Source organism: Topomyia yanbarensis, chromosome 3 (assembly GCF_030247195.1).
Source record: "Topomyia yanbarensis strain Yona2022 chromosome 3, ASM3024719v1, whole genome shotgun sequence".
In the NCBI taxonomy this organism is placed as follows: domain Eukaryota; kingdom Metazoa; phylum Arthropoda; class Insecta; order Diptera; family Culicidae; genus Topomyia; species Topomyia yanbarensis.
In genome coordinates, this window is record NC_080672.1 from 114,589,124 (window position 1) to 114,615,440 (window position 26,317).

Consider the following 26,317-nt stretch of genomic DNA (forward strand, 5'->3'; position numbering starts at 1 on the left):
AACTACCTGTTGCAACGAAGTGTAGTTAACGAAAACTTCACGTATCGGAACAGCTTCTTGATGATCATTTCACTTCAGTTAAACATCGAGTACACAAACACTCAAAAAAGAAAAGATTTTATTTAGTTTTTGAGGTTTGTCTAAAGCTCTGGGTAGCCGGCTACCGAGAGTATCCTATGTTTTCTAAACAAAAACAATTTGAACTCCGAACAGCCGGCCGTAGGAGTATTGCCTGGAAAGCCTAATCTTCTCTGCGTAATTGACCGTGTCACTGTTTAATATAACAGTTACAAACAGATCTCGTTATTCCTTCTCTACGATATTTTTATAGCGTTGAAAATTACCGAGTGATAATATAAATATAGACTAATAGTTATGATAGCGCGAAATGTTATGAATCAAGACTGTTTGTAAAATATGCATATATCAGCGATAATAACGACCATTTAGGAGAACTAAAAGGTATTGATAACCGGTTGCAGGGAATTGATAGCGATAACGGAACTTGAAATTAGATTCGTAAATACGAGGCGAATTTTCCGATCTTCGATCCACTATTAATATTTACGGTAGTGTGTTCACGTCTAGATTCGTCGCACCCTATCTTTCTGCTACTATCGGTAAAAGGCTGATAGCACCCAGTCGTCTCAGGTCTAAGAACCAAATGTCATCGATAATCTAATGGAATTTTCGCCTCTGACAGTACCCTACACCGCACAGTGGCACGACGAGTAACAAAACCCCAAAAATCAATGTCTTGTAATTCTTTTGTAAATATATATTTTGTTTTTCTCTCAGTTTGAAAAAAGTATCTCAAAATTTTACAATAATCGGATGAAAATTGAATTTTTAACATGTCGTTGAAGCAAGTGATGTCGAGAATTTCTGTTCAATTCAATTCATTAGAATTGTTTCTACCTTAGATCTTCAAATGGCGATATCTCAACAATTGCAAGACCGATTGGAGTAATTTTGAGTATTTTGGAAAGAAGAATGAATATGCTAAACTATAGATGTAAGCTTTTCGTGCATAAATGAATAACGCTTGTTCTGCATCAAGAAAAAGCAATTCCGAAATTCAATGTCATCTCATTAATGTACGTTTATACGTCTTACAATTTTTGAGATGGTGGCATTTTTGCGCCGAAGTTATTATATCTACATTTTTGAAAATATATGGGTATTTTCAAAAACATATATATATAATAACTTCGGCGCAAAAATGCCACCACGCCCACGGAGACGCCCTGTAGCTCATAAATCTCCTTACAAATTGGTTGCCTAAACAACATCATATTACTGAAAAATTAGTGCTTTTTATTAGCTTTGTCAACCATTTCTGCTATACGATGTGATTAACTACTATAATAAACGTAAATATTAACCCTTTAACGACCAACGCCTTTAAATGGGTTTACATAAAAGTAGTCAAAAAAATAAATGTGGAATTTCAGAACTGATAGCAGAAATGGCTTCAGTAACCCAAAATTAGTTAAAACCCCAATTTTTAGCCACATATGCTAATTTTTTATAATTTTGTCACAACTCTGTATGAACAGGTGCCACTGTACACCGGTGTTGCGGTGGTACACTCTTTACAATTTGGGTGTAATCAATCTATCTCTTTTTTTGCTTTTTTAACTACACTTTTTTAGCACCAAGCAAAAACGAAAATGCCATTGGGCTCGTACGGAGACTTGTGAGAACTATCCCAAGCAAAGTCGAACATCAAAATTACAAGTAGAATTCATATTTTGCTAATAGCATCAAATTGAAATCTTATTTTGCTATCCGTGTTTCATAGATGAATTTACTATGTTAATATTTCTGTGGTAAAACATCAAAGTGAATACATATTTTGTTTTCTAAAGAATTTTAATATCTCAATCAGCTTTCAATTTACTCTCACTGGTAACAGAATTAGTTGAGTTAATTAAAATGACTAAAACGACAACAACTTGTCATTTGCCGAACATCATAACATCCAGTTTAGTTTTCAATTTGTTGTCAGACTCTGCTTGAAAAACTAAATTTGTATGCAAGGATGTAAGGATTTTAAAATATAGAATTTATGAAACGATCTCACCGGAATCCGACGCCTAACTTATCCAATATCTCGCACTCCAAAAATGTGTTTGAAGCCAGCATCGTGAGTATAGGTAGAAATACGTTGTTCATTGTTTTGAGAGGGGGTTTAACAGGAACAAACTAATTGCCTTTTCTTCTCATTGTACAGTCAATTGAAATGAGCATTTTTATTTGATTTTCTACTAACTATTCACCCAATAAAATTTTCAAACATTTGATATTAACTTGAAATGAACAAAAAAAATCCCACTACAGCAAAGACCTGTTGTTATCAGCCCCTTTGGTGTATTTTGGTTGACAAAATTGCAACAGTGAGTGACAAAACAATTTCAGTTATTTTCTCTACTAAACCAAAGCAGGTCAAATATAAAACATCAATCCGTGGGCATAGCCTCATAATCCTGACTGGCTGACGAGATCGGGTCGAAAAGCTGACAAAATTGGGGACTGATAAAAACGGGTTTTCAATGTACTTTCACCGAACATAAATCTGTGTACGTAATTTTTATCATCCTCTTCATGAGAAACGGAACGGAAATAACCTGGATGCATCCTGAACAAACACAGTACTGTTCTGTCATGAACATAACAATCGAAAGAAATTCAAAAAAGTTAAGCAAGACGGTCAGGGATATAACAATCACGGAAGAAAATGACAACCAATATTTATCACGTTCGCTTTCTGCCTGCGATTTTTTGTACCTTCATAATCATAATATCTTGATCTTTCTTTCTACATCATGTGATGTATATGTGATGTAACTGTCGATTGTTAGATCGCGATTTACGTCAAAACCGACTTTTTACACTATAAAACTCATATCAAAATATTCTAATGCTCTATGAATAAAAATAAAACGAAAATCTGAAACTAAAAATTGCCACCGCAAAAAAAATTAACAGAATCAAAATTAACAGAAAAATCAAAGCGCCAAGAAATCTTGCTTGTTTTATTTATGTTTTCAAACCTGAAGCAAAACTAAGCGATGTACTTAGTCGATTAAGTTTAGCTTCACTCCAGTAAGCAGTGGACAACCCATTGCTCGATTATTGCACATTTATGTACTTCCTTTAGCTGCCGGTTATGTGCATGGAGGACTTGTCTGCAGAGGCAAGTTCGTCTAATCGTTTCATGAATCTGTTAGTTCGCCTGTCTTTTTTTTCTCGGGTACTGAACCAGATCCGTTCGCCAAGCCGTCCAGCCTTCATACTAATAGAGCAGAAAGACTGGGTAACTTGAATTTCGTTCACACCATTTGACCCATACCATGCCCCTACCGAGCGTGTATAAATTGAACCGCAAATCTTCTCGTTTCGTTCGCTCAAGTCCCAAGCCTCTTGTCAAGCGGAAAAAAGCTGCCCCAGCAAATAACACTAGATCTGGCTGTGACCATATAAGCAACTTTCTGCTATGTGCCGTCATTTTGCACACGTTTTCACTGTCGCTACCCAGGTGATGAGTTTGGCCTAATTCAGGGGGCGTTCAGGAATGCTTTGCAACATTTGTAGTATAGCGCACGGTCGAAGCATAAATTACATGCTGAAAATGTGAAGTAGCGCTACTTTACCAGAAAAAAAGTCCAAACCGTAGTTAGTGTTACAGTGACAGTCTCTCTGTTTCACAAAACGTGTCAAAATACAAATTTGGACAATTTAGTTATTCAGTACTCTTTTTTAGGTGATGTTCCATAGTATAGCATCGCAAACCGTGGTTGAACTAAAATGACTGCTTTGAATCCCGCATCACGTTTCTGACGTAGTGTAGGTACAGCATTTGCCGGAGCCTTTCCCCGCGATGCACTGGTGCATGTAAAGGTATGTACCTGGTCTGGTTTGTTTGTACCCAGCTATATTGCTAGGCAACGATCACGGTGCCTAAACCAAGCCGAATATGGCAAGGGGAAGCTTTACTTGCCATACCACAGGTTCACGTTTATGGATCTGCTTGAGTTGTTTCATGTTTTGGCGGTGAGGTTCCACCTATCTACTAGTTAGTAACCAGGATTACCCGGCGGTAGTCACACACACACACACCCGCAAATTATACTTTGCTATGGTACTTACCAGTACAGATTAGACAGTGGAAAGCAGGCGTGAAGATACTTTAGTCACTTTATTCAACTGTAAATGGAGCAAGGGGTCTCACAATTGGTTGTTTATAGTTAGAATAAATGTCGAAATACATTATATCGATTTGAACTGGAAAGACAAGTCTTGAATATCAACATTTGACGCGACCTCAGTAACGGTCTAACTGTTTGGACTTTGTCGATTTTTCTCTAAGATAGTAAGTAGGCTTTACACAAAGGAAAAATCGAAAAAAAACCTTAACAACCAGAGCGAAAATAATCCCAGCAGGAAATCCATTCTCTGCTAATCTCGATCGAAGCCACGAGGAGTTTTGTCGCTCTGCCCAGTTCAATAACCTGTTAGAAGTCTTCCCTCCTGTGCCGGCGCGGCGTGGCATTGTATTGTGGCGCGCTGTGTGTTTCTGCCCCCTTCAAGTGCACTGCAGAAAGCAACCATGCGATCATTCTGGTAAAGGCTCAGGTCTTGGACTTGGCCATTCATTACCGAAGAAAAGCACCACAACACAAACGCGGAGGAAAGGCACCAATCCGAGCTTACCCGCTCGTCGTCGTTTCGAGCTGCTTCAGGAAATTGAATGAGGCAATGGCTGTCTGTCGTGTTGAACAATTTGCAACAACGAAAGAGCGCCTACGTTCTGTGCGCTCTGTACGCGGTTTGATACATATAGGTATATGGGGTAGGACGTTTTGCCGTTGCCATGGTTCAAACTTTTGGCTTCGTCTTCTTCGCCGGATGGGCTGGTGTGCTGCCAGCTGAATGTACACAAAAGCTTTGGTGATGGCATTTCAGAGCTGACCCAAATCCGTGAAGGCAGGCAGTATAATTACTATGGAAGAGTGTTTGCAATATGATTTGTGTTTCAGCTCTCGAGATCATACTCATTAGGAAAAGAAATATAATTAGATTGCTAAATTCGTGCTTGCATGCGAAAACCAGTTTGTAGTCAACAAAGCAAACAGCGAAATAAGAGTGAGTACCGCCTTTCTTTATTCATTTATTTGACAAACACAAGACTCAATGCGTTAGCTTAAAGGAGTGGTGAGTCTTTCATATATTCACAATTGGTAAACCGAATGTTAGGTGTCCGTCAGATGTCCTGCACGGAATTTACAATTATACATAGAGACCTTTTTTTCGCGGCGGATGAACATTTGCTAAATGACCTGCTGCGATTTGGATGTCATTAACTTCTCTCTCGATGTCGTACATGTACCTGACGCACCACTGTATTGGTTCCTGTTAGGCCCGTGCGCAAGGGGAGAGACCCCTCCCATGAGAGTTTTGAAATATTTTTGAAAATTTATTAACTTCCTGATTAAGAATAAAAAATTAATGCTGCGAGCCGTTTTGACACACATTGTTCGGGCATTCTAGAAACAATTATTTGAAGCAGTGGCGGCGCTAAGGGGGGGGCGAAGGGGGCAAGCGCCCCGAGCGGCAAAATCAGGGGGCGGCATTTTCTGCTCAACAAATTTCAATATTTTAATAATCGTTCAAGTTTCATTAATCTCGATAAAAATCAAATGCGGGTGAAATGCTTGAATGTACGTTATTTTCGCGTCTGTGGACGATTAAAAAGGTAGGGGATCGGGACTGACGGATGCGATCGAACAAAACTATACACATATTCCTCAGTCTCAAAAGATTCAACTGAGATGAGTTTCCGAGCGCACTTGTAGTTGTGGGCATATGCAGACTAATTTGCTGGAATTAAACCAGGAAGCTCTATCATATACAGAGTGTTTGGTTCATCGTTAAGAATCTCTCGAGGGGTGATAAAGAATCATATTTGGCGTCAAAAATCATTCTACACAAACTGTCAAATCTCAACTGCTACAAAGTTATTCAACTTTTTCGGTAAACAGCTTGTTTGTCTTTTAATGGTTCTAACTAAAAAATATACTTTGTGTTTTCAATCTTTTAATTCCATTGGAAAGGTGTTTCCTTTCCTGTTACGTATAACGGGTACGTTGGTCCAGCATAGTCGATAAGACAACCGGTCTAATAAATGTTCTATAGAAGGTTAGTTTCGTGCGGTAGCGTACGTTTTTCGACCGAATGGTTTTTTTTGGAACCGACGATTAACAAGGGGTAAACAAACCAATATTTTTGTTCACTGATTTCTAGACGGAAGATTATCCGTGAGCTTAAAAACGATAAGGCCGTTGGGAAGACAAGACGCACCCGGCGTTTGAATAAAATTTCTTTAGAAATTACTTTATAAATTTATTCTCAGTCCGAAATATCATATTTGAATTCAAAAACAAGAAAAGGTTTGCTATTTTTAGATTACTCAAAAATTTTCAAGCCAACTAGAATTATTTCACTTGAATTATTTATTTTTTCCTTATTTTATGTGCCTGTAGAAAAAAAATCCCCACCTTGTCCCACATATTTCTCTTCGTAGTTATAATGTTAAAGGTCTCTACTCGTCACAAACAAAATTCTGGCCGCTTCGTGGGTTATTACAAATTTTGGAGAACATTTTTTTTAATATTTATGATGAAAACACCCTTTAAATGTCATGATAATATCTATCACTCTTAGAAACTTTTTCTATTATTGTATATTTTCGAAGATTTTGGAATAAAATATTTTTTCATAAAAAAATGTTCAAATTCATTTTCTCGAGTATTTTTTAATGTCATGTAGCGCCACCTACATAGGTTATAATGCAAAAGTGTCTTTGGTATATATACAAAAAATATCAATACAAACAAGTTTGCCGAAGAAAGTTTTTTAATAGAACGCCTCTGTCAAAAGATAGAATTGATCTATATCAGTTTCTACTTATCTAGATCAATTCCGAAGTTGTTAATGCTCATATCCATCCAAGATCCTTTACTGAAGACACTAATCCTCTAGGATACGCACCCAGGGCGCTAGAGGGTTTCAGCGTAGAAAATTGCATTCTGCCCCACTGTGTGCCGCCTACAAGGTAGTCCTCGTGTTCCAATGTGCTGGATTCTAAGGTGTGACAATGCTATTGCTCTCTCGCTCGGTCTCTGTAAAGCACGTGGATATATGGGAAATATATGGGGTCGAAATTTATTACGTAATAAATTTACAGAAATTGAGCGAGAGAGCAATATAGCATTGCCACACTAGAGTGACAGGAAAAAAATGACCCCTATCGGCCCACCCCTGATTCGATTCCTAGTCCCACCAGGAGTACTTGCTCCAAATTTGAAGCAAATCGGACAAGTCTAGCTACCGGACCAACGTGCCTGAAGTTTGTATCGGATTTTTCGACAATTTACATGGACAAAACCAACAAACTCGCACTTTCGCCGCTAGGTGGCACTGTATGCATAGTATTATCACTGTAAGTGAAAATAAGAAAGATCATTCAATTGCCTACCATTTTGTCGAAGGCTGCTAGTGAATCCGGCTTTGTTAAAAGAAGTTATTAAAGTTTTAACGAAGTGATGTCTGAGTCAGTTTTGCATGGGGCCTAGCAGTGCATGGTTGTGTATCAGTACTTGATTCACACGAACTAACATTTTTGTGAGATAATGGTTAGGTTTAGGTCAATAGTATGTTCAGAAGATTTATAGCAAGTAATACGCGTCATGTTTTGGTTAGAAAATGTTAGTTCCATATTTTACCGCATAGAGGGCGCCAACACTAACTTTTCAACGGAAAGAGATAGAGATTAGGTGTCTTCCACAAAGTTGTAGAACAAGCATTTCTAAATAATTCTTCCGAACATTTCAATACTCTATCTCACTTCTATGAAAAGTTAGTGCTGGCGCCCTCTATGCGGTCACAGGTAGAACTAAAATGTTCTAACCAAAATATAACTCGTATCATGTACTACAATTCTTCTGAACATACTGTTCAGCTAAATCTAACCATTATCTCACAAAAATGTATAGTTGGCGGGAATCGAGTACCGATACACAACCATGCACTGATAGGCCCCATGCAAAACTGACTCAGACACCACTTCGTTAAAAGTTTAATAACTTCTTTTAACAAAGCCCGATTGACTAGCAGTCTTCAACAAAGTTGTACACAATTAAATGATCTTTCTTATTTTCACTTACAATGACAATACTATGCATACAGTGCCACCTAGCGGCGACAATGCGAGTTAGTGTGTTTTTTCCATGTAAACTGTCGAGAAATCTCATACAAACTTCAGGCACGTTGGTCCGTTAGCTAGACTTGTCCGATTTACTTCAAATGTGGAGCAAGTACTCCTGGTGGGACTAGGAATCGACTCAGGGGTGGGCCGATTGAGTTTTCAAAAATTCATCATTTTTCTGGGCACTCTATTGCCACACCATAGAATCCAGTACATTGCTCATGTTCTGTTGAGGAGACTGCGCCTGTTGGCTGAATGCTTTGTCGGCGAATATCAAAGCGACGGACCAAATGCAACAAGTTCTGGATATATTCCGGGAATACAACTTGCGGACTCACTATCTGTTTGTGGATTGCACGGCGACATACGATTAAAACGAAATGAATTTCGATCAATATCGACATCATTGGCGTTGATCGCAAATCAGGGGAAGAGGCATTGCTGCCTTTTAAAAGGGAAGCTGCAAGAATCGGTCTGACTATAAACTTTGACAAGACAAAGTACATGGTAGCTGGTAGAGAACGTGCAGTCGTGTTGGGTTCGAGGTGGAAATCGATGGAGTACGCTACAACAAATTCATATATCTTAGAACACTAGTGACATATGATAACGATGTTAGCCGCGAAAGAAAAATTTATGTTGCTGCTGCGAATAAAGTCCCACAGCCTAGGGATGCGCGCAAAATTTGCTCTATTCAAATCGCTGATACTCCTTGTTGCACTGTACGGCTATGAGGCATGGATGTTGTAGGAAGCAAGATATCGAGTGCTCGGTTTGTTTTGAGAAGAATTTTGCGTTCAATACAGCACAGTAGAAAATGGAGAATGGCGCAGACGCATGAACCCCCAACCGTACCAAGTATACAACCATGCTGACATTGGAAGGCTATCAGCGTGGTTGTATACTTGGCAGACTACAGTGAACTGGGCTTGTAGTGCGGAATGACGAAAGAGAAACCAGTTAAAGTTATGACCTGGAAGAGGCTGTCGACTTCGGGGCAAACCCCGCTCTCTCTGGCTGTGCACAATTGAGGAAGATGCGCGTGTGGTGGGCGTCCATGGTACTGGCGGTCCAAGATCGAAAAACCTGGAAATCTAAAATACATTTAATTATGATTCGGATTATTCGGATTGTTCGATCACTAGGTCACTAAGATAATGATGACGAAATTCAAAAATATGACAGGCGCATCTTGGCCGCCCTTTCACCTAAGGACGTTTGGGAGCATATAGGACTCAATTTGTGACAAGCAATTTCTTACAAAGCTGTGGCACGAGGCGAATACTGGGAAGTATTAACCATTCGGCGACCTTGTCATTAGTATAAAAATACTACAAATACTATTAAAAAATTTATCGACTCTTGTACTATAATGAATAATTACACGGTACCCCAAAATAAAAAAGCATGTAACTTTTCAAGTGATCCAGAAAAGGTTGCAGGTCTGGTCAAATACAAAACAAACCTACGTTTGATCAAATTTATATACCCTTAATATATTGATTTATAGCAAAAAATTATTTCTCGGGTCTAAAAAATTAGTTGCGCGGTGGGCGTAGCGTAGTTGGTAAATCGATTGCCTTGTATGCAGCGCACCTGGGTTCAAGTCCCGACCCCGCATATAGGGTTAGAAATTTTTCATAAGAGATTTTTCTAACCCGAAAAGGCGAATGGCCTTAAGGTTAAAACTTCTATAATCGAAATGAAAAAAAAGTTACGCGGTTATTTGTTATGTTCTTGTGTTGAAAGTATTATGCGGTATTTTTCATAACAATCAGTTGAAAAATGCCAGTGTAATTGATTTTTTTCCAAATTATAAACTTGCTCGCATGAACTTTTAAGGGGACGGTTTCATAATTTTTTTTCAAAAAATCGATTTTTTGCTCGATTACGTATACATTTAAAAGTATGTGTGTAAACTTTGAAGTTAAAATTAGGGAAAACAACGGATGTTATGATTATAGGATCCCATAGTGCGCGCATTGCCTCACTAATCCCTTAAGAGTTTATGCAAGCAAGTATCTAATTTGGAGAAACAAAAATTAATTTTACCATTTTTAACCGGATGTGGAGATAAACAGATCGTTGAATGCAAAACCAAATCTCTCTAAATTTTTAATAAGATAAGAATGTTGAGTAATTTTCCTAATTTTCATGAAAAAATCGCAAAATATTGATTGTTGTCCCAAACCCGCAGAGTATTTTAAACGAAACAACATAACTTAGCATACCGTTGGAAAAGTCTTTTCTTTAGAACACAGAAATTGAAAATCGGTAAAAAATGACAGTGTAGAATTTTTTTAGCGGCAAAGGTCCGAAAAATACGAATTTTTTTGCAATATATCAAGATTTTGAGGGAATACACAATTCTATATTACATTATTTTGAATTGCATTTGATGAGATCTACAACCTATTCTAGGTCACTCGAAAAGTACAAAATCACTATAGCACTATCACTATTCATGTCCGACTTTTCCCTGGCGCATATACGGCTCCAAAACAATGTTTTATCAAAACTTTGGGGATCAAGGAGCATGAAAAACCTGTTTTAGGTTCTTCTTTCGCAGTGCTGCAAATTGCTCAAAATTTACCATTCGATGCTCAATACAATTCCCCTACAATATTTACAATAATCAAATTGTATGGAAAAGGTAGTCGAAGACAGTCTAAATTGATAAGGTTTATCAGTTTTCAATAATAATTCTAGTCATCATAAATAGGGTGAAGTGCCTATTTTCACCATACTAAGGAGGGTGCCTCATTGATTCAATAATTGCTCGGCCTACAAACAATGGAATGCGTACAAATTGGCATCAATAGCTCTGCTTCGTTGTTAAGTACCAAGATAATAACATACATGCGCTGAAAACAGTGAAATTCTCGTGTTTGAGCGCAACGAAAACACGAATCGAATGCCCCTATTGTTGCGCTACCATTTGACTTAATGCGTTAAACAAAGATGGCAGACACTGCTCTAACCAACGGCTTCAAATAGGTAGCGTGATAATAGAAACATAGCGATAATGGGCTCATCACCCTATATCAAAAATTTAGGTTACGCCCTTAACAGAAACTGTCCTTGGCAGCACTTCTCCAGCGGGATCTGGCTAATTGCAATTACTTCAGTTCTACGAATAATACCTATGCTAACGCTCAAATGAAATTTAATAATCTCAATAATTGATTTTATAAGCTAGTCTTGCCTTAGCCTAAACTTATAGTTATAGATAGAGATGGGTTTAAAGGGGTTAAAGGTATATAAAGTCCCTCTGATCGTTTAGCTAGAGAATTTAAAAAAAGACGTGGCTAATCGGCAGTAATTCACAAGAATTATATTTTAAAATGTTTTATCCCATTCATTGATCAGTGCATTTAAATATATAAGTTTTGAAAACACGTTAATTTTTTTTAAATTATTGTGATGTATTCAATAGGAACTTTATAGTACTTCGCGATCTTGCACTTCATACTTTGATTTTATATTTAGAGTAATTATAACTAATATCTTATATTTTATAGAGGATCCTACCAATAGCGCGGTGCGAACATGTGAGCGGAGTCGTAGCGCCACCTTTTCCTAGAAAATTTATGCGCAGCACTACAGCCATGAAAAAATAGTGACAATAAAATGTGAAAAAGTTCATTTTCATGAAGGCATTTTCTAATACTTTTATCATATTTGTTTCATATAGGTGGGAAAAAAATCGAACTCTTTTGAAAATTCATTATAAAAGGGGTGGCAAATTTAATTTTTGGCCCCGAGCGGCAAAACACCTCGCGCCGCCACTGATTTGAAGAAACCATGCGAGGGTGGCTGTACAAGAATGTAAGTCAAGTTGGTCGGCATCGCTGGATCGGTTAACGCCTCGACAAGTTTCGATATTAACAATAATTGTGAGTAGATCAGTTACACAGCAAAGGTCGGTCGACGAGCTAGCACCAGCAGCCAAGGAGGAAAAATAATGAACGAACAACACGAACTCGAAGAAAATCGGGATATCATTATCCAGAAAAAAATTACCGTAGGTGATTTCTGCGCAAGAGTGGATGAGAACCAAATGGCTCATAAAAATGGCCATCGCTATCGGAAGAAATACCGCCGCCAGGAAACTCTCAGTACAAGCTAGTAGATAATTAGGAATGAGTATCGCCAAGGAGGATAAAAAACCCTACGAAGATGGTTGTAAAGAGATGTAAGTCGTTATGTTCGGTATCTCTGGATCGGTACACGTCTCGGCAGGTGATGATATTTGCAGCTGATTTGAGCAGATCAGTTATACCACGAAGGTTGAGCAGCAAGCAAGAAACAGCATCAATGGAAAAAACACGAACGAAGGATGAGGATCGGGATTAACAAGAGGTTTAGGTTTAGTCTGTAGGCTTACTACAAACTACGACTTTTCGACCGTATGGCCGGTTGTACAGACCAGCCGGCACAAAGCAAGGAAGGATTTCGCCATCTTGCCTTCGATCTTTGCTTCAGTGCTTGCTGCAACTTCCGGCCACGTAAAACTGTCCGACGAACGGATCCAGCAAGCAATTTTGTAGCTATATCGAAATTTCAATCGAGTTATACATGTAGATGTACAGTACAACTAAGTCGTATATGATGTGCAAATATGCTATATATGGACAAAAGTGGAGGCAATATATCTACATTGAGACAAAATTGGGATTCAACATACGATATAAACTGTACATAAATGCGACTGTGGTCGGTACTTAGTCTGATTCTATGTGGCAAGAAACATACACCTTTCATACACTCTGACGACTCAAAACTGCACTATATACGATTATATTAGGCTTTCGGAAAATATTAATATAAAATAAAAGATATGAATGGGATTCATCTTTCGACCGCCTGTTTTTTAAGAACGAGAATTACTTTCAAATGTTCGCATCCTAAAACGTTTCTAGCATTTTCTTTTACCACATCATATTTTAAATAAATTGTAATTATATAAATAAATTATAAACTTTTGCTTAAACATGTTTCAAGTTCAAGTTCTGTGAATACTATCTACGCTTTTTATATTTCTTGTTCTATTAACATAATTACCTGCTTCATACATATAGAAAAACTTTTAACTATTACCTAAAAGTCTTGTCCATATTTTCAAAGATCTAAGTTCCTATTTTTGGCACGGTGCAACCATACCGGTATAGGAACAAATTGAAGTCAATATCAACATATAACTGGGAGTCAACATTTCATTCGAAATTAGCCCACCACTCATTGCTTTACGATTCTTGGCGTACAATATTTTGTTTAATTTGGCTATTACCGACACACACTTGGATTGTCGTAATTTATTGTCATATTACTGCACTAATAATGATTCTTTTTATATATTATACGACTTAGTTTGCACTCATATACGAGGATCGTAAAGGAGTCATCACAACGCACTAGTTAAGATAAATTTTCTATAATACGAATACATATTTACCATTATAAAATTCCGATAAAAATTGTATGCTTATACGATTTTTGTTGGTAATCCTTATACGACACCTGGTTAACTGGGGAGTCCGGCTTGCGCTCGATGCTCTCACCTGTCTTCAGGAGCGCTAGAGTCTTGTGCGGTAGTTACAAAGTATTGAACGTAGTTAAGTTACTGCTTTCGCCATGACTGCCTTAAACGAACTGATATAAGGTTAGAGATTTTTCTAAGAGATTTTCGTAACCCCTATCCCTACATCACTACAACCCAACTAAGGAGCTATGGAGCCATACGATCGCCAGAGGACTCTCAACTCAACTACTGCCGGTCTTAGTATAGGGCACAATGCGCACGACCAGAGACTGGAGGTGGAACAGTGGGTTTCCAGGAGGGATGACGACCGAACGGACGAAGAGAGCAGCCATGGACAACACGCAGCAAGGAACGCTGCCCATGTGAGGAATGCAGCGAATAGGAAACGCCAGTCACTAACCCCCGTCGAGAACACAGAGATGTAAGATCATGTGAACGACGGAGATGAACAAATTCGTGATCCATGCCTACTATCTTTGCATAGCGATTGAGACCGACATGAGCGGACGACTTTAGATACTCGAGATGTTCGATGAGGCGTATCCAGAGTTTCTCGGATGTCTGAATCAGAACACGCAATCAACTGCAACGACATGCTCACCCCAATAGAAATCGATCTGCTCAGAGTGAGCTGAACAGAAGAAACAACAGATCAAGCTATGCGTCGAGACGAAGTTCTGCAAGGTTGATCGCGTCATTTGCGAGTAAGGGTCCTGTAGCGCTGGTGGATCTATATATCTGCAGCTGAAGTCCCATCATTACCACAAGTAGCTACTATTTGATTTGGCCCTCAATATAGAGGAAGCAATTGTGCAGTATCGTGACACGGACATAATATTGCGCCCCAATACTACAGTATTCTTTTAAGTTAACCTGCCCACTTCGGGTCATATTGACTTACAACTAGAGACGACCAGCACCAACATCACCGAGAAAGGTGAGTTCCTCCAAGGCAGCGGTGATTGCAGAGTCGGATCTCGAACAAATGTGCCGCTATTGGAAAGCTGACTGCATGCAACAATGGCAAAAGATCGCCGAAAATATTTCGTCATGGGCTGTGATTACTGCAACTACTGAGCTTCGCATATTGGGAGCTGCAGGAGAAACTAGACACACTAATAAAGCAATTGAGTGTCATAACAAATGGGATAAGGCGTTACACTGACTCTGCGAAACGACGACAACAAAATCGGACATTCAGTGATAACGAATGAGCCTTCTATGACCTAATCAGCAACGAGAAGCCTGATTTCAGCGAAGGTCTGCCGGATATCGGCGATGTCCGGCGATGTTGTCCCATCAAATTACAGACGGTTTACCATCATAAACACATACGTATGAGCCCATTGAGAGCTGCGACTCAGAGGTCCGCATCTCGAGGGTGATATTCCAAAGCGCATCCTTCAGCCCACTTTAGTTTTGGTTGGCGATGAACGCTCTCAATCGGACACTCAATCGAAAAGGGTAGTCATCAAACTAGTCGAAAGGATTAGTGACGATATCGGCATGGAGTTTGGTCTAGAGAAATGCCGATCTGTTCAGCTACTATCAGGGTGATTGATCGACACTGGTGGCTCCGAGATCGATGAAGGCGACATGTTTCGGGACATGGCTCGTGACGAATCGTATAAGTATCTCGGTTTCCGGCAATCACCGGGAGTCGCCAAACTGACATCAAGCTTGAACTCCGAGATAAGTACTTGAGTCGAATGAGCTGTGTTTCAAAGTCCTTCCTGAACGCGGGCAATATGGTCAGAGCAATCAACAGCAATCCAGACTGACCTGGATGATCTTGAGAGAAGATTGAGGAAGGCGTTTTGACAAACAGAAATACGCCATCCTCAGTTGGCACTGGAGAGATTCACATTGCCACGGGATGAAGGGGAACAAGAAATAGTCGACACCCAGGCACGATGCGTAGCGCAGGTACGACTACTGCGAGAATACTTTGTGTGAAATGCGAACCGACATGGAGTATACCAAGCAGTTTGTGGTGTGGACTTCGACTAAAGCGTACTTTACCTAGTGCAAGCGAACTAAAAGTACGCACTTCAGTGATCGAGGTCGACATGATAGCCATCCAGGACAGGGTGAAGTCGATGAGGAAATGCAGGAGATTTGTTTGGCATCAAGATGTCGAGGATATATGCCGGACGTGTCATTCGCCATGCGAGACCAGTGGCGGATCCAGAGGGAGGTTTCTGGGGGTCCGGACCCCCCCCCCTCGAAAAATTTTAACTTGCGCCGAAATTTTAAATTAGTTTCTATTTTAAATTCGTTCTAGACTCAAAATCATGCCAAACCAGATTCGATCATCAAAACTGATATTAATTAAATATGAGGTTATTACATTACACATTGTACAATGAATAAATCGAAATTTCGGACCCCCTCCGAATTTTTTTCTGGATCCGCCCCTTTACGAGACCATCAATCACATTATGGCAGACTGACACGTGCTAGCCAAAGCAGCTTACACCGAGCGTCAAAGCAGCGTTGCTAAGATTTTGCAAATGAATTTACCGTTCTAACGTGGTCTTGTGGAGGAGATTGTGCCGAATTAGCGTTTCCTGTTTGTACCTGTTCTGAAAGTTGCCTGCCCTAAGCTGTACTGGGATCGTATTGTTCTATCGGACCAATCCCTACACCAAAAACTTCCATATATACTGGTCTACGACAAGGGTCATCGCAAAATCCACATAATCGCCGTTGTTGTTCCAGTGAACCACAATCTGGTAGATACGGTGGAAAAATTGTCAAATATCGCCCACTGGCCGTAGAGTTTAAGGAAATGTGGAGGTTGGAGGAGGTTCGGATAATTGTTCCCTTTTATGCTTTCGACGACTGGAGTCGTTTCGAAGAAGCTACTGGAGGTGCTGAAGAAGTTGAAGTTAGAGAAGGCTGGCTGCTGTCGAGAAGTCGGCGATACTTAGCACCTGCGTGATCGTCTGAAAGATTCTGGGGTAGATTCCTCGTGTCTTATACTGCTAATGATCCGGAAGGTCCAGGGTATGTTGCTTAAAATTTTCTGCTAACAACTGATGGTAGACATTTGAGCATTTGATTATGATATACGATGAGTTTATTTATATTTATATAAAAAGCTGTACGGACAAGTGCAGAAAAAAAAACAAAATGTAAAACGAACTTCAAGCCAATCTTATTGCGACAAGTTGATACGAAAATTAAGGTGATTCGAGAAGCCGAATGTTTACAGCGGCTACAGATTGGACCAGGGAACGATATAGTGAACCGAGTACAGCCGATAAAAGACTAGGTGTAAGTCACGCGAGCACGAGAAAATAGTACTCGCGGAGGCAGAAGGAAACTAGTAAGGAATAATGCGCGGAAGTGTTACAAAACGGTCAACAACATGAAGAGGAGAAGCACCCCGATATCGGTATTGATGTTGGTCACTTTGAGTTGATATGGAATGGACAAACGAGTAGACAAGGTATTAAACAAAATGAGACTTGAGGATGATGGGCAAGGTGTGACTAGACGAGGTGCAAAAGACTCTTCGAGATCTGATAAACAATAAGGCCGTTGGAAAGAACCGAGTCCCGTTCGAACTTCAAAGATTCAGGATCGACAGGCTGTACGAAGCAATCCTTTGCGTGATCGGTATGATCGTGCTAAAAGAAAAATGCCTTCGAATTGGTTGGATATCCTCACATGCCCTATCTTCAAAACGGCCACAAACTAGAGTGTGATAACTATCGACACATAACAATTCGCAATGCCGCCATTGCCGGCGAATACCAAAGCGGGTTTCGAGAAGGACAACCAACAATGGACCAAATGTTAACCCCGCGATCAATTCTGGATAAATTTCGGGCATACTGCTGGTGATCTTACCGAACGGTTGTGGATTTGAAGGCAGCGTATGATTCAGTGAAACGAAACGCACTGTGGCCGATTATGGTTTTCCGACAAAACTGATTAAGCCACTTCGTGTGACAATTGGTGGGTCGAAATCAGGCGTCCAAATAGCCAGGGAGACATCCGACTCGTTTGTGATGTTAGATGGATTGAAGCAGGGCGACGCACGCAGCAATTTACTGTTCAATAAAGCACTCGAAGTTACGATATCAAGATCTGATGTGCAAAGGAATGGAATCATCATCACGAAATCTCATATGCTACTTGACTTTGCGGACGACATCGACCTTATTGGCGTTGATAGCAAAGTATGGGAAGAATCATTTTTGCCTTTTAAAAGGGAGGCTGGGAGAATCGGACTGACTATTGACTCTGAAAAGACAAAGTGCATGGCTGCTGGTATATAACTAGGCAGCCCGAGCGGTGTTGGATCCGAGGTGGAAATCGATCAATTACGGCACAAGGTTGTCGATAAATTCACATATATTAAGCAACTGTGACATGTAATAGCAGATTGTGCTGTCACGATTGCTAAACTTCAAATTACTGGAAGAGGGACACAGAGAATGTTAAATAAAAAATAACTACGAGAAATAACAACAACGGTTGATAAACGTAAACGTTTTCGAACAGAATTGACCAAAACTTCATAAATATTATTTTTTTTAGAATGAATTTTTACAATAACGAATGTACACACCAAAAGTTTGGTGCAAAGTTCAGAATATGTATGAGACAGCTTGAGCTGCACTTTTAACATTTAATTTGGGTCTTCAAGTCTTAAAGTAATATGAATTAGCAAAACATTTCGATAAAAATGGATTCCATTCACCAAAAGAAATGATACCGCCTCGAAAGCACAAAGCACCAGTATCTCCAGGAAATTACTGATCGAATCATTCTGTCTTACTCCAATGCATTGTTATCTATTACTGATATTCAGTGACACAATCTCATATTCGGTCACCTCTAGTGTATATGTTTAACCCTCCGGAAGTCGCGCTAATGGCCTGTTCACGCACTTCACAACTCTTCTTACTTACTGGATCTTTTAGAAAGTTTTGCCGTTGTTTTCACCTGCTTGACCAGGACTTTCTTCTGCTCCCACTGCACCTTCCGCTGGAGATCGCGCGCGAGTTAAACGGGTTGGTAGGGAACTTTGGATATCGCGAAATGAATAGAACTCGAAAACTATTTTTCTGCGACCGACACCACTGATTGCTTTTAACTATCTGTTTTTATTCTATGTTGTTTGTTTACATTTTTCTATGTGTGTTTATGCTGCGGCTGTTTGACAGCTATGTTATGGTTTGCAGAATCCATTTCTGCTTAGGGTTTGCACAGTGGGCTGACTGTGCGAATCGTACGGTAAGTATTTTACATTGCATTTTGTATATAATATTTTAGGATTAGTTCACTTATTCTTAAATCTAGGTAAGTATTTACAAGTATATACAAAACATAAAATTTCATTTTCATTTCAGGTTCGTATTGGAAAATTAGAGGTGAGTATTGAACATTCCGGCCGCCAATGAAATTTTAAGGAATTCAACGGGCATTAGCGGCGGAAGTTCGAGCTTGACTGACGTTCAACGAGATATGGAGATCTGCATTCGTCTTGCCGGTACAGGCCTCCTTACAGCTTCCAGGATGATTATTCGAGGTGCGTCGGGTCCGACTGCAGGATACTGTCCGGGAGTGGTGTGCTGTAAAGGAGGAACATCTGTACGCGAACTGTTGGTTTAACAAATTAGGATGGGTACTTAACTCGAGTCAAGTCCCAGCCGGGGGTTCTAGGAACCCACACGGCGAGGCTTGGTTCTTTACAGGTGAACCACGAACCGCTCGATACCCCCGAGCTTGGGCCAGGATCTCGTCTGGCGACTCATTTCCCCGAGTAGGGGCCGGGAGCTCGTCCGGTGGCTCTGTACCCTGAGCAAGGGCCGGGATCTCGTCCGGCGGCTCTGTTCCCTGAGCAAGGGCCGGGATCTCGTCCGGCGGCTCGGTTCCCTGAGCAAGGGCCTTCATTTGGCGTTGTTGACGTAGGGCTGCTAGTTGGTGCGGGACTCTGTGCTACGATGGGTGGCGCTACTTCAACTGGAAGTAAGCAGAGCTTCGAGATGGCGCGTTGAACGATGCCGAAGGTCGACTTCACGGTGGCGACACGAACAGGGCCGTCAGGGCCGGGATGAACGCTGAGCACGCGTCCCAGGGGCCATTTCAACGGCGGTGCTCTCTCATCTTTGAGAGCGACGATGGAACCAACGGCTAGATTGTCCATGGCATCTGTCCAGCGGTAGCGACTTTGCAGGGTGGCGAGATACTCCTTGTGCCAACGACTCCAGAAATGCTGAGTTAGCTGTTGTACTCGTTCCCATCGAGACAACCTGGATTCAGGAACTTCACGGCAATCTGGATCAGGTACCGCATTCAACGGACGACCAATCAGGAAATGTCCTGGAGTCAGAGCAAGCTCATCGGATGGATTGTCCGGCAACGGCGTGATTGGGCGAGAGTTTAGCATTGACTCGACCTGAATCAATGCGGTTTGCAGCTCGGATTCGGTTAGGTGGGCATTTCCGAGGATTTTGCGAAGCAGGGTCTTCACGGATTTCACGCAGGCTTCCCAGATTCCACCGAATGTGGGAGAGCGAGGTGGGATGAAGTGGAACTGTATTCCGTTGTCTGCGCATTCGTTTGCTACGGCATCTTGGTGAACTTGAGTTCGGAAAAGCTTCCGCAGTTCTTCCAGTTCTCGCTGTGCTCCAACAAAGTTCGTGGCGTTATCGCAGTAGATATGCGCAGGCTTTCCTCTACGGCCGACAAATCTTCGCAGGCTCGCAATGAATGTGCTAGTGGTCAGATCCGACACAAGGTCCAAGTGCACGGCTTTGGTAGCCATACATACGTATACGGTGATGTAGGCTTTGAAGAATGGCGACCTCTTATTTCGGAGTGACGTTCTCACGTACATTGGCCCAGCCAAATCAACGCCAACATTCTGAAACGGGTACGCCTGGTTGACCCGAACAGATGGCAGATCCCCCATCAGCTGCTGCAACGGCTTGGGTTTGGCACGTGCGCATACCATGCAGCCGTGAACAATGTTGCGAACCAAGTTCCGTCCGCCGAGGGGCCAAAATCTTTGGCGCAACGAGGATAGTAGTAAGCTGGGACCGGCATGGAGCGTCTTATGGTGTTCTCTCGTGGCGATCATGTCGGTGAGACGATGTTTGGGGAGGACGATCGGGTGTCTTCCGTCGACAGGTATCGCTGCATTGTGAAGCCGGCCGCCGACACGAATAATGCCGTCTACGAGTGTCGGGTGCAGATACCGTAGCTTGGATTTACGGTTTACTTTTCCGACGGTTTCAAGTTGGCGTATCTCGTTGGCAAAGTACTGCTGTTGTATGCGACGGACCAGATTGAGCAGAGTGCGATCAATGTCAAGAGCCGTCAACGGGCCGACAAGAATAGGCTGGTGATTCTTACGGTGGAGACAATTAGCGGCGAAACGTCGAAGAAGTGTGCCGATCCGAAGTAGCTGACGAAGACTGGAATAGCGATCGACGATATCTGACGGTTCTACGCTCACGACCGGAAGGGCAATAGTCTGTCGGACCTCCGGTTGGTCTGAGTTTGAGGTCGCTACGACGTACTTCGCTGGCCAAGGAGCGAATATTAGTTTCAGCCACTGCGGTCCGTTCCACCACAGTGCACTGGCAAGGAGTTCATCGAGGTCCATTCCTCGAGAAACGAGATCAGCGGGATTGTCTTCGGATGGGACGTGATTCCAAACGGCGTGAGACGTCAGCTCTTGGATTTCAGCCACTCGGTTGGCTACGAACGTTTTCCATGTCGATGGAGTTGCGGATATCCAGTTCAAGACGATGGAAGAATCGGTCCACAGATATGTGGTTGCGGTGATGTCGATGCTGTCCTGAACTTGTTTCAGAAGTCTGGACAGGAGTTGAGCTGCGCATAGCTCGAGGCGTGGAATGGTTTGAGTCCCCATCGGAGCGACCTTGGACTTAGAAATCACCAAGCGAACTGTACAAGGGCCCTCGGCAGGTATTGACCGGAGATAGATGCATGCACCATATGCAGACTCTGAAGCGTCGCTGAACCCGTGAATCTCCAAGCGGTCGTAACCCGGACGTAACACATGGCGAGAAACTCGAAGGTGGGCAAGTGCTGAAAACTTCTGGTGAAATTCCTGCCATTCGTGAGCGAATCCGTTAGCCACGGGTGTGTCCCAGTCGAGATGGAGCTTCCAAAGACTCTGCAGCATGATTTTCGCCTTTGCAATGGTCGGTCCAATCAAACCTAAGGGGTCGAAAAGACTGCTGATCTGAGAGAGGATCGTTCGTTTGTTCAGAACCGTGCATTCCTTCCAATTCGGCGTCTTGAACGAAAGAAAATCGGTCGACGGTTCCCAGCGGAGGCCAAGCGCAGTCACGGAGGACTCGTGGTCCAAATCGAGTAGTGTTTTCGTCTCTCGGAGCTCCAACGGAATGGTATCAAGAATAGCTTGACAATTCGAAGACCATTGTCGGAGAGGAAGTCCTGCGCAAGCGAGCATTGCAATGAGCTGGTTGCAGATAACGGCGAGAGATTCAGCCTCGTCAGAACCGGACAGCAAATTGTCGACGTAGAAGTCGTGGCGGACAGCGGGTTCCGCCAGCGGAAAATGTTGCCCTTCATCATCGGCGAGCTTCTGCAGCACCCTAGTTGCCAAAAATGGAGCACTGCTTGTGCCGTATGTGACGGTGCGGAGCTGGTAGCTCTTCAGTGAAGCCTCGGGATCGTCGCGCCAGAGAATTCGCTGCAGCGGTTGGTCGGTGGGATGGACCAAAATCTGCCGGTACATTTTTTCAATGTCCGCAGATATCACGAACTGGTGGATTCGAAAACGGAGGACAATCGTCACGAGAGTGTCCTGGATTGTGGGACCAGGAAGCAGGACGTCGTTCAGCGAGATACCGGACTTCGAGCGGCATGATGCGTCGAATACGGTACGAAGCTTTGTAGTGGTGCTGTCGAGTTTCATCACAGCGTGGTGTGGAAGGTAGTATTGCGGTTGCGCGTCGATTTCATCGGGGCCAATCTCCCGCATATGTCCCAATCTCACGTACTCGTGGATGAACTGCTGATACATCGCCTTCTTATCGGGACTCGCACCGAGTGAGCGTTCTAGAGAGAAGAAGCGGCGGGTGGCGTTGTATTTGTTGTCCTTTAACTGCCAAAGCAGCTCGTCACGCTTGGGAAGCTTGACGACGTAGCGGCCTTCGGAGTTGCGGGTGGTGTTCTTCAAGAAATGTTCCTCACAGTATCGTTCCGACGGAGACCATCCCTTTGCATCGTGGACTTCTTCGAGCTGCCAGAATCGGTTGACCAATTCATCGATTGTGCAGGGATTACTGAACTGGCACTTGCGTGGATCGCTGTGATCGTGGTTTTCCAATAAACACTCTCCGGAGACGACCCAACCGAACTCTGTGTTCTGCAGAAGCGATAACTCTTCCCCGAGCGATATCCTGCCGTATCGAAGAATTTGGAAGAAATGGGCGGCACCCAGAATCATGTCGATGTCGCCAGTAACAGCGAATGTTGGATCTGCAAGCTCCACGTGCTTTGGAATCGGCCAGTGGCGGGCTTCTACCGTCGACTGGGGCAGCTTGACGGTAATGGAAGGCAGAACGAGCATGGAGCATTGTACGGAGAAGGGAGTGACTCGAGAGAAGATGGTTATCGTGGCCTGGTATTCAACCAGCGTTGTAGTGTTTCCGATTCCGCTTATCGGGATAGCATGCGGCAATCGGATGCGAGGAAGCTGCAGTCGTTCGCAAAGAGCCCCAGAAACAAAGTTGCGTTGGGAAGCACAGTCCAGCAAGCAACGAGCAGTGACGATGCGACCTCTACCGTTACGGATATTCACTAGCGCCGTCGGAAGGAAAACGGTTCCAGGAATCACTTCACCAGTATGTGATACGAGGGCAGTCTGAGAACTCATGGAAGGCGCATGCATGTGGGATAACTTTACGATTGAGGTAGAGGTAGACGGTTGCTGGATGGGAGCTTGCGAAACAGACTGGGGTGACAGTGAGTTTGGAGCATGCAGCGCAGATGCTGCGGTGAGAGTCGGCTGGAGGGCAACACAGCAAGTTGATCCGGTGGCTTGACCAGAAGCGGGATTGTCGTCAGAGGGCTCAGTATGAAGAAGCGTGTGGTGCTTCTTGGTACATGTACGGCATCTTGACCAGAACAGTTCCGGGCATAATGGGAACTCGATCTCAAACAGTTAATGCAAAGGTTTTTCTGTCTTACCAGATCGATCCGTTGGCGAAGGTTGAGTTTCCGAAATTCCGGACAGCTGTACAGGTAGTGACTCTCACCGCACTTGTCGCACGGCTTCGGCTTGCTGGCGCTGGAAGAGGGTGTACTGGATACTGCAGTTTGCTGTGTAGCTGCGACTGGAAAGGCTGCTAGCTTGGATGTCGGATTTGGCTTGCTGCGAGGAGGAGCGGTGTTCGAAGTGGCTGAAGAAACTGCTTGCAAAACTCGAGCGTAGTTCTGGAGGAAGTTTACCATCGTCACGTATGATGGCATTGAAGTTGACGCACCAGTGCTTGTGTCCTCTGATGTACCGGCGGTTCCTCCCAGAACCGAAGCGATGTTGTCAGCATCGAGTTTGCTACAGTGGTTCTCCCATTCCCGGAGCGTACAAGGATCGAGGCGTATAGATAGCTGGTAAACCAGGATAGAGCTCCATCGGTCTGCTGGTTCACCCAAGCTCTTCAGAACGGAGATCTGCTGCTCGAAGCGATCGATCAGCGCAAGCAGATCTTCAGCTGATTCCTTGCGCATCGCTGGAGTGTCGAAAAGCGTCCGAATGTGACACTTGATTAACTGCCGGTTGTTCTCAAAACGCAGCCGCAACGTTCGCCAAGCGTCCTTGTAGCCCTGCTCGCTTATTTTGATAGGGTCGAGAATGCGCGCTGCCTCTCCTTGAACGAGGCCCTTCAGATAGTGCATCTTCTCGACCGCACTGATGTCGCTCCGGGAACCTACTGCGGATTCAAATGAATCGCGAAAAACACACCAGTCTTCCAACTTACCGCTAAACTTGGGTAGGTTAAGCTCCGGAAGCCTGATGTTCAATGGTCTCGATGGTGCGGGGTTGGCAGAAGGGGGAGAACGTGTTTTCTTCGCCAGTTTGGCCAAGTAGAAGGACCGAAGAGCATAATAGCGACCGTCGAACAACTGCCGTTCCTTTTTCAGGTCGATTGGCTCCTTATCGGTGGAAAACATCTCCAATTTCACCACCGTCCGGTGAAACTCGTCGTAAAATTTCTCCAACTTTTCCGCCCACGCTTCTACTTGGCCCGCAAACTTACTGTCCTTGTCGAACTCCTTCGCATAATACTCCAACAAAGCCATTGAATCGACAATATTCTGCTTCGTCTGCTCCAACTCACTGAATTTTCTCTCGTCGGCCATTTTCTTCTTCGGTAGCGCCGTATTCCCGTTCACTCACGCACTTTTCAACCTCCAAGAATCCAAAATGCACCCGAGCAGTCAATTTGCCAAATAAAAATTTCACCGCGAAACTTTAACACTTTTTCGAAAATCTCTCTTCAGAAATATTTACGTTCCAGCACGGCGCGCACCGTTCAGGCAGTAGGTAAACAATGCACACTACCTACGCTATCGTCAGCTGGCTGTGTCTCGCACGCACTACTCGTTGTGACGATGTAAATATTCTGCGATGGTGGTTTCTTGAAGGGAACACTATGCGGTTTTGTTTGCACTACCGCGTAAAATGGCTAGTTTGCCGCTTGGGGACGCTACCGAAAATCACTTTTCGCGCACTTTTTCTGGCTATACCCGTCTACAGCGGGGCCGTTCTTCGCGATTTTTTCGCCTATTCTGGGCAATTTGCAATCACTTTTGCCTATTCTGGGCAGTTTTATCTTCACTTTTTGCCTATTCTGGGCAGTTTTCTGTTCACCCGCGGGCACTTTTTCTTCAAGATCCGGCTCGAAGGACCAAATTTATGTTCACGCACTTCACAACTCTTCTTACTTACTGGATCTTTTAGAAAGTTTTGCCGTTGTTTTCCCCTGCTTGACCAGGACTTTCTTCTGCTCCCACTGCACCTTCCGCTGGAGATCGCGCGCGAGTTAAACGGGTTGGTAGGGAACTTTGGATATCGCGAAATGAATAGAACTCGAAAACTATTTTTCTGCGACCGACACCACTGATTGCTTTTAACTATCTGTTTTTATTCTATGTTGTTTGTTTACATTTTTCTATGTGTGTTTATGCTGCGGCTGTTTGACAGCTATGTTATGGTTTGCAGAATCCATTTCTGCTTAGGGTTTGCACAGTGGGCTGACTGTGCGAATCGTACGGTAAGTATTTTACATTGCATTTTGTATATAATATTTTAGGATTAGTTCACTTATTCTTAAATCTAGGTAAGTATTTACAAGTATATACAAAACATAAAATTTCATTTTCATTTCAGGTTCGTATTGGAGAATTAGAGGTGAGTATTGAACATGGCCCACTGAACGAGCAGCCGCTGATGTTCTAAGACGGTTTTGCTAGATTTACAGAGC

General features: G+C 42.8%; 2 protein-coding genes across 2 annotated transcripts in view; both read right to left on the reverse strand.

Annotated features, from left to right (window-relative positions):
- Positions 1-26,317, reverse strand: part of LOC131690132 (bromodomain-containing protein DDB_G0280777) — a 351,834-nt gene that overhangs the window by 242,740 nt on the left and 82,777 nt on the right. The gene's annotated exons all lie outside the window — the stretch shown is intronic.
- LOC131687152 (uncharacterized) lies at positions 19,348-23,721 on the reverse strand. Its single transcript, XM_058971203.1, has 3 exons — positions 19,771-23,721; positions 19,499-19,715; positions 19,348-19,427 (listed from the first exon to the last, which is right to left on the reverse strand). The coding sequence occupies exons 1-3, from the start codon at positions 23,719-23,721 to the stop codon at positions 19,348-19,350; spliced, it is 4,248 nt and encodes a 1,415-aa protein (XP_058827186.1).

Coding starts and splice junctions, on each gene's coding strand:
- LOC131687152 (XM_058971203.1), bottom strand. CDS start 23,721: ATGCATGCGCCTTCCATGAGTTCTCAGACTGCCCTCGTATCACATACT. Junction 19,716..19,770: donor TTGAAGTAGCGCCACCCATC/GTAGCACAGAGT, acceptor CGCCAAATGAAG/GCCCTTGCTCAGGGAACCGA. Junction 19,428..19,498: donor AAAGAACCAAGCCTCGCCGT/GTGGGTTCCTAG, acceptor TTAAACCAACAG/TTCGCGTACAGATGTTCCTC.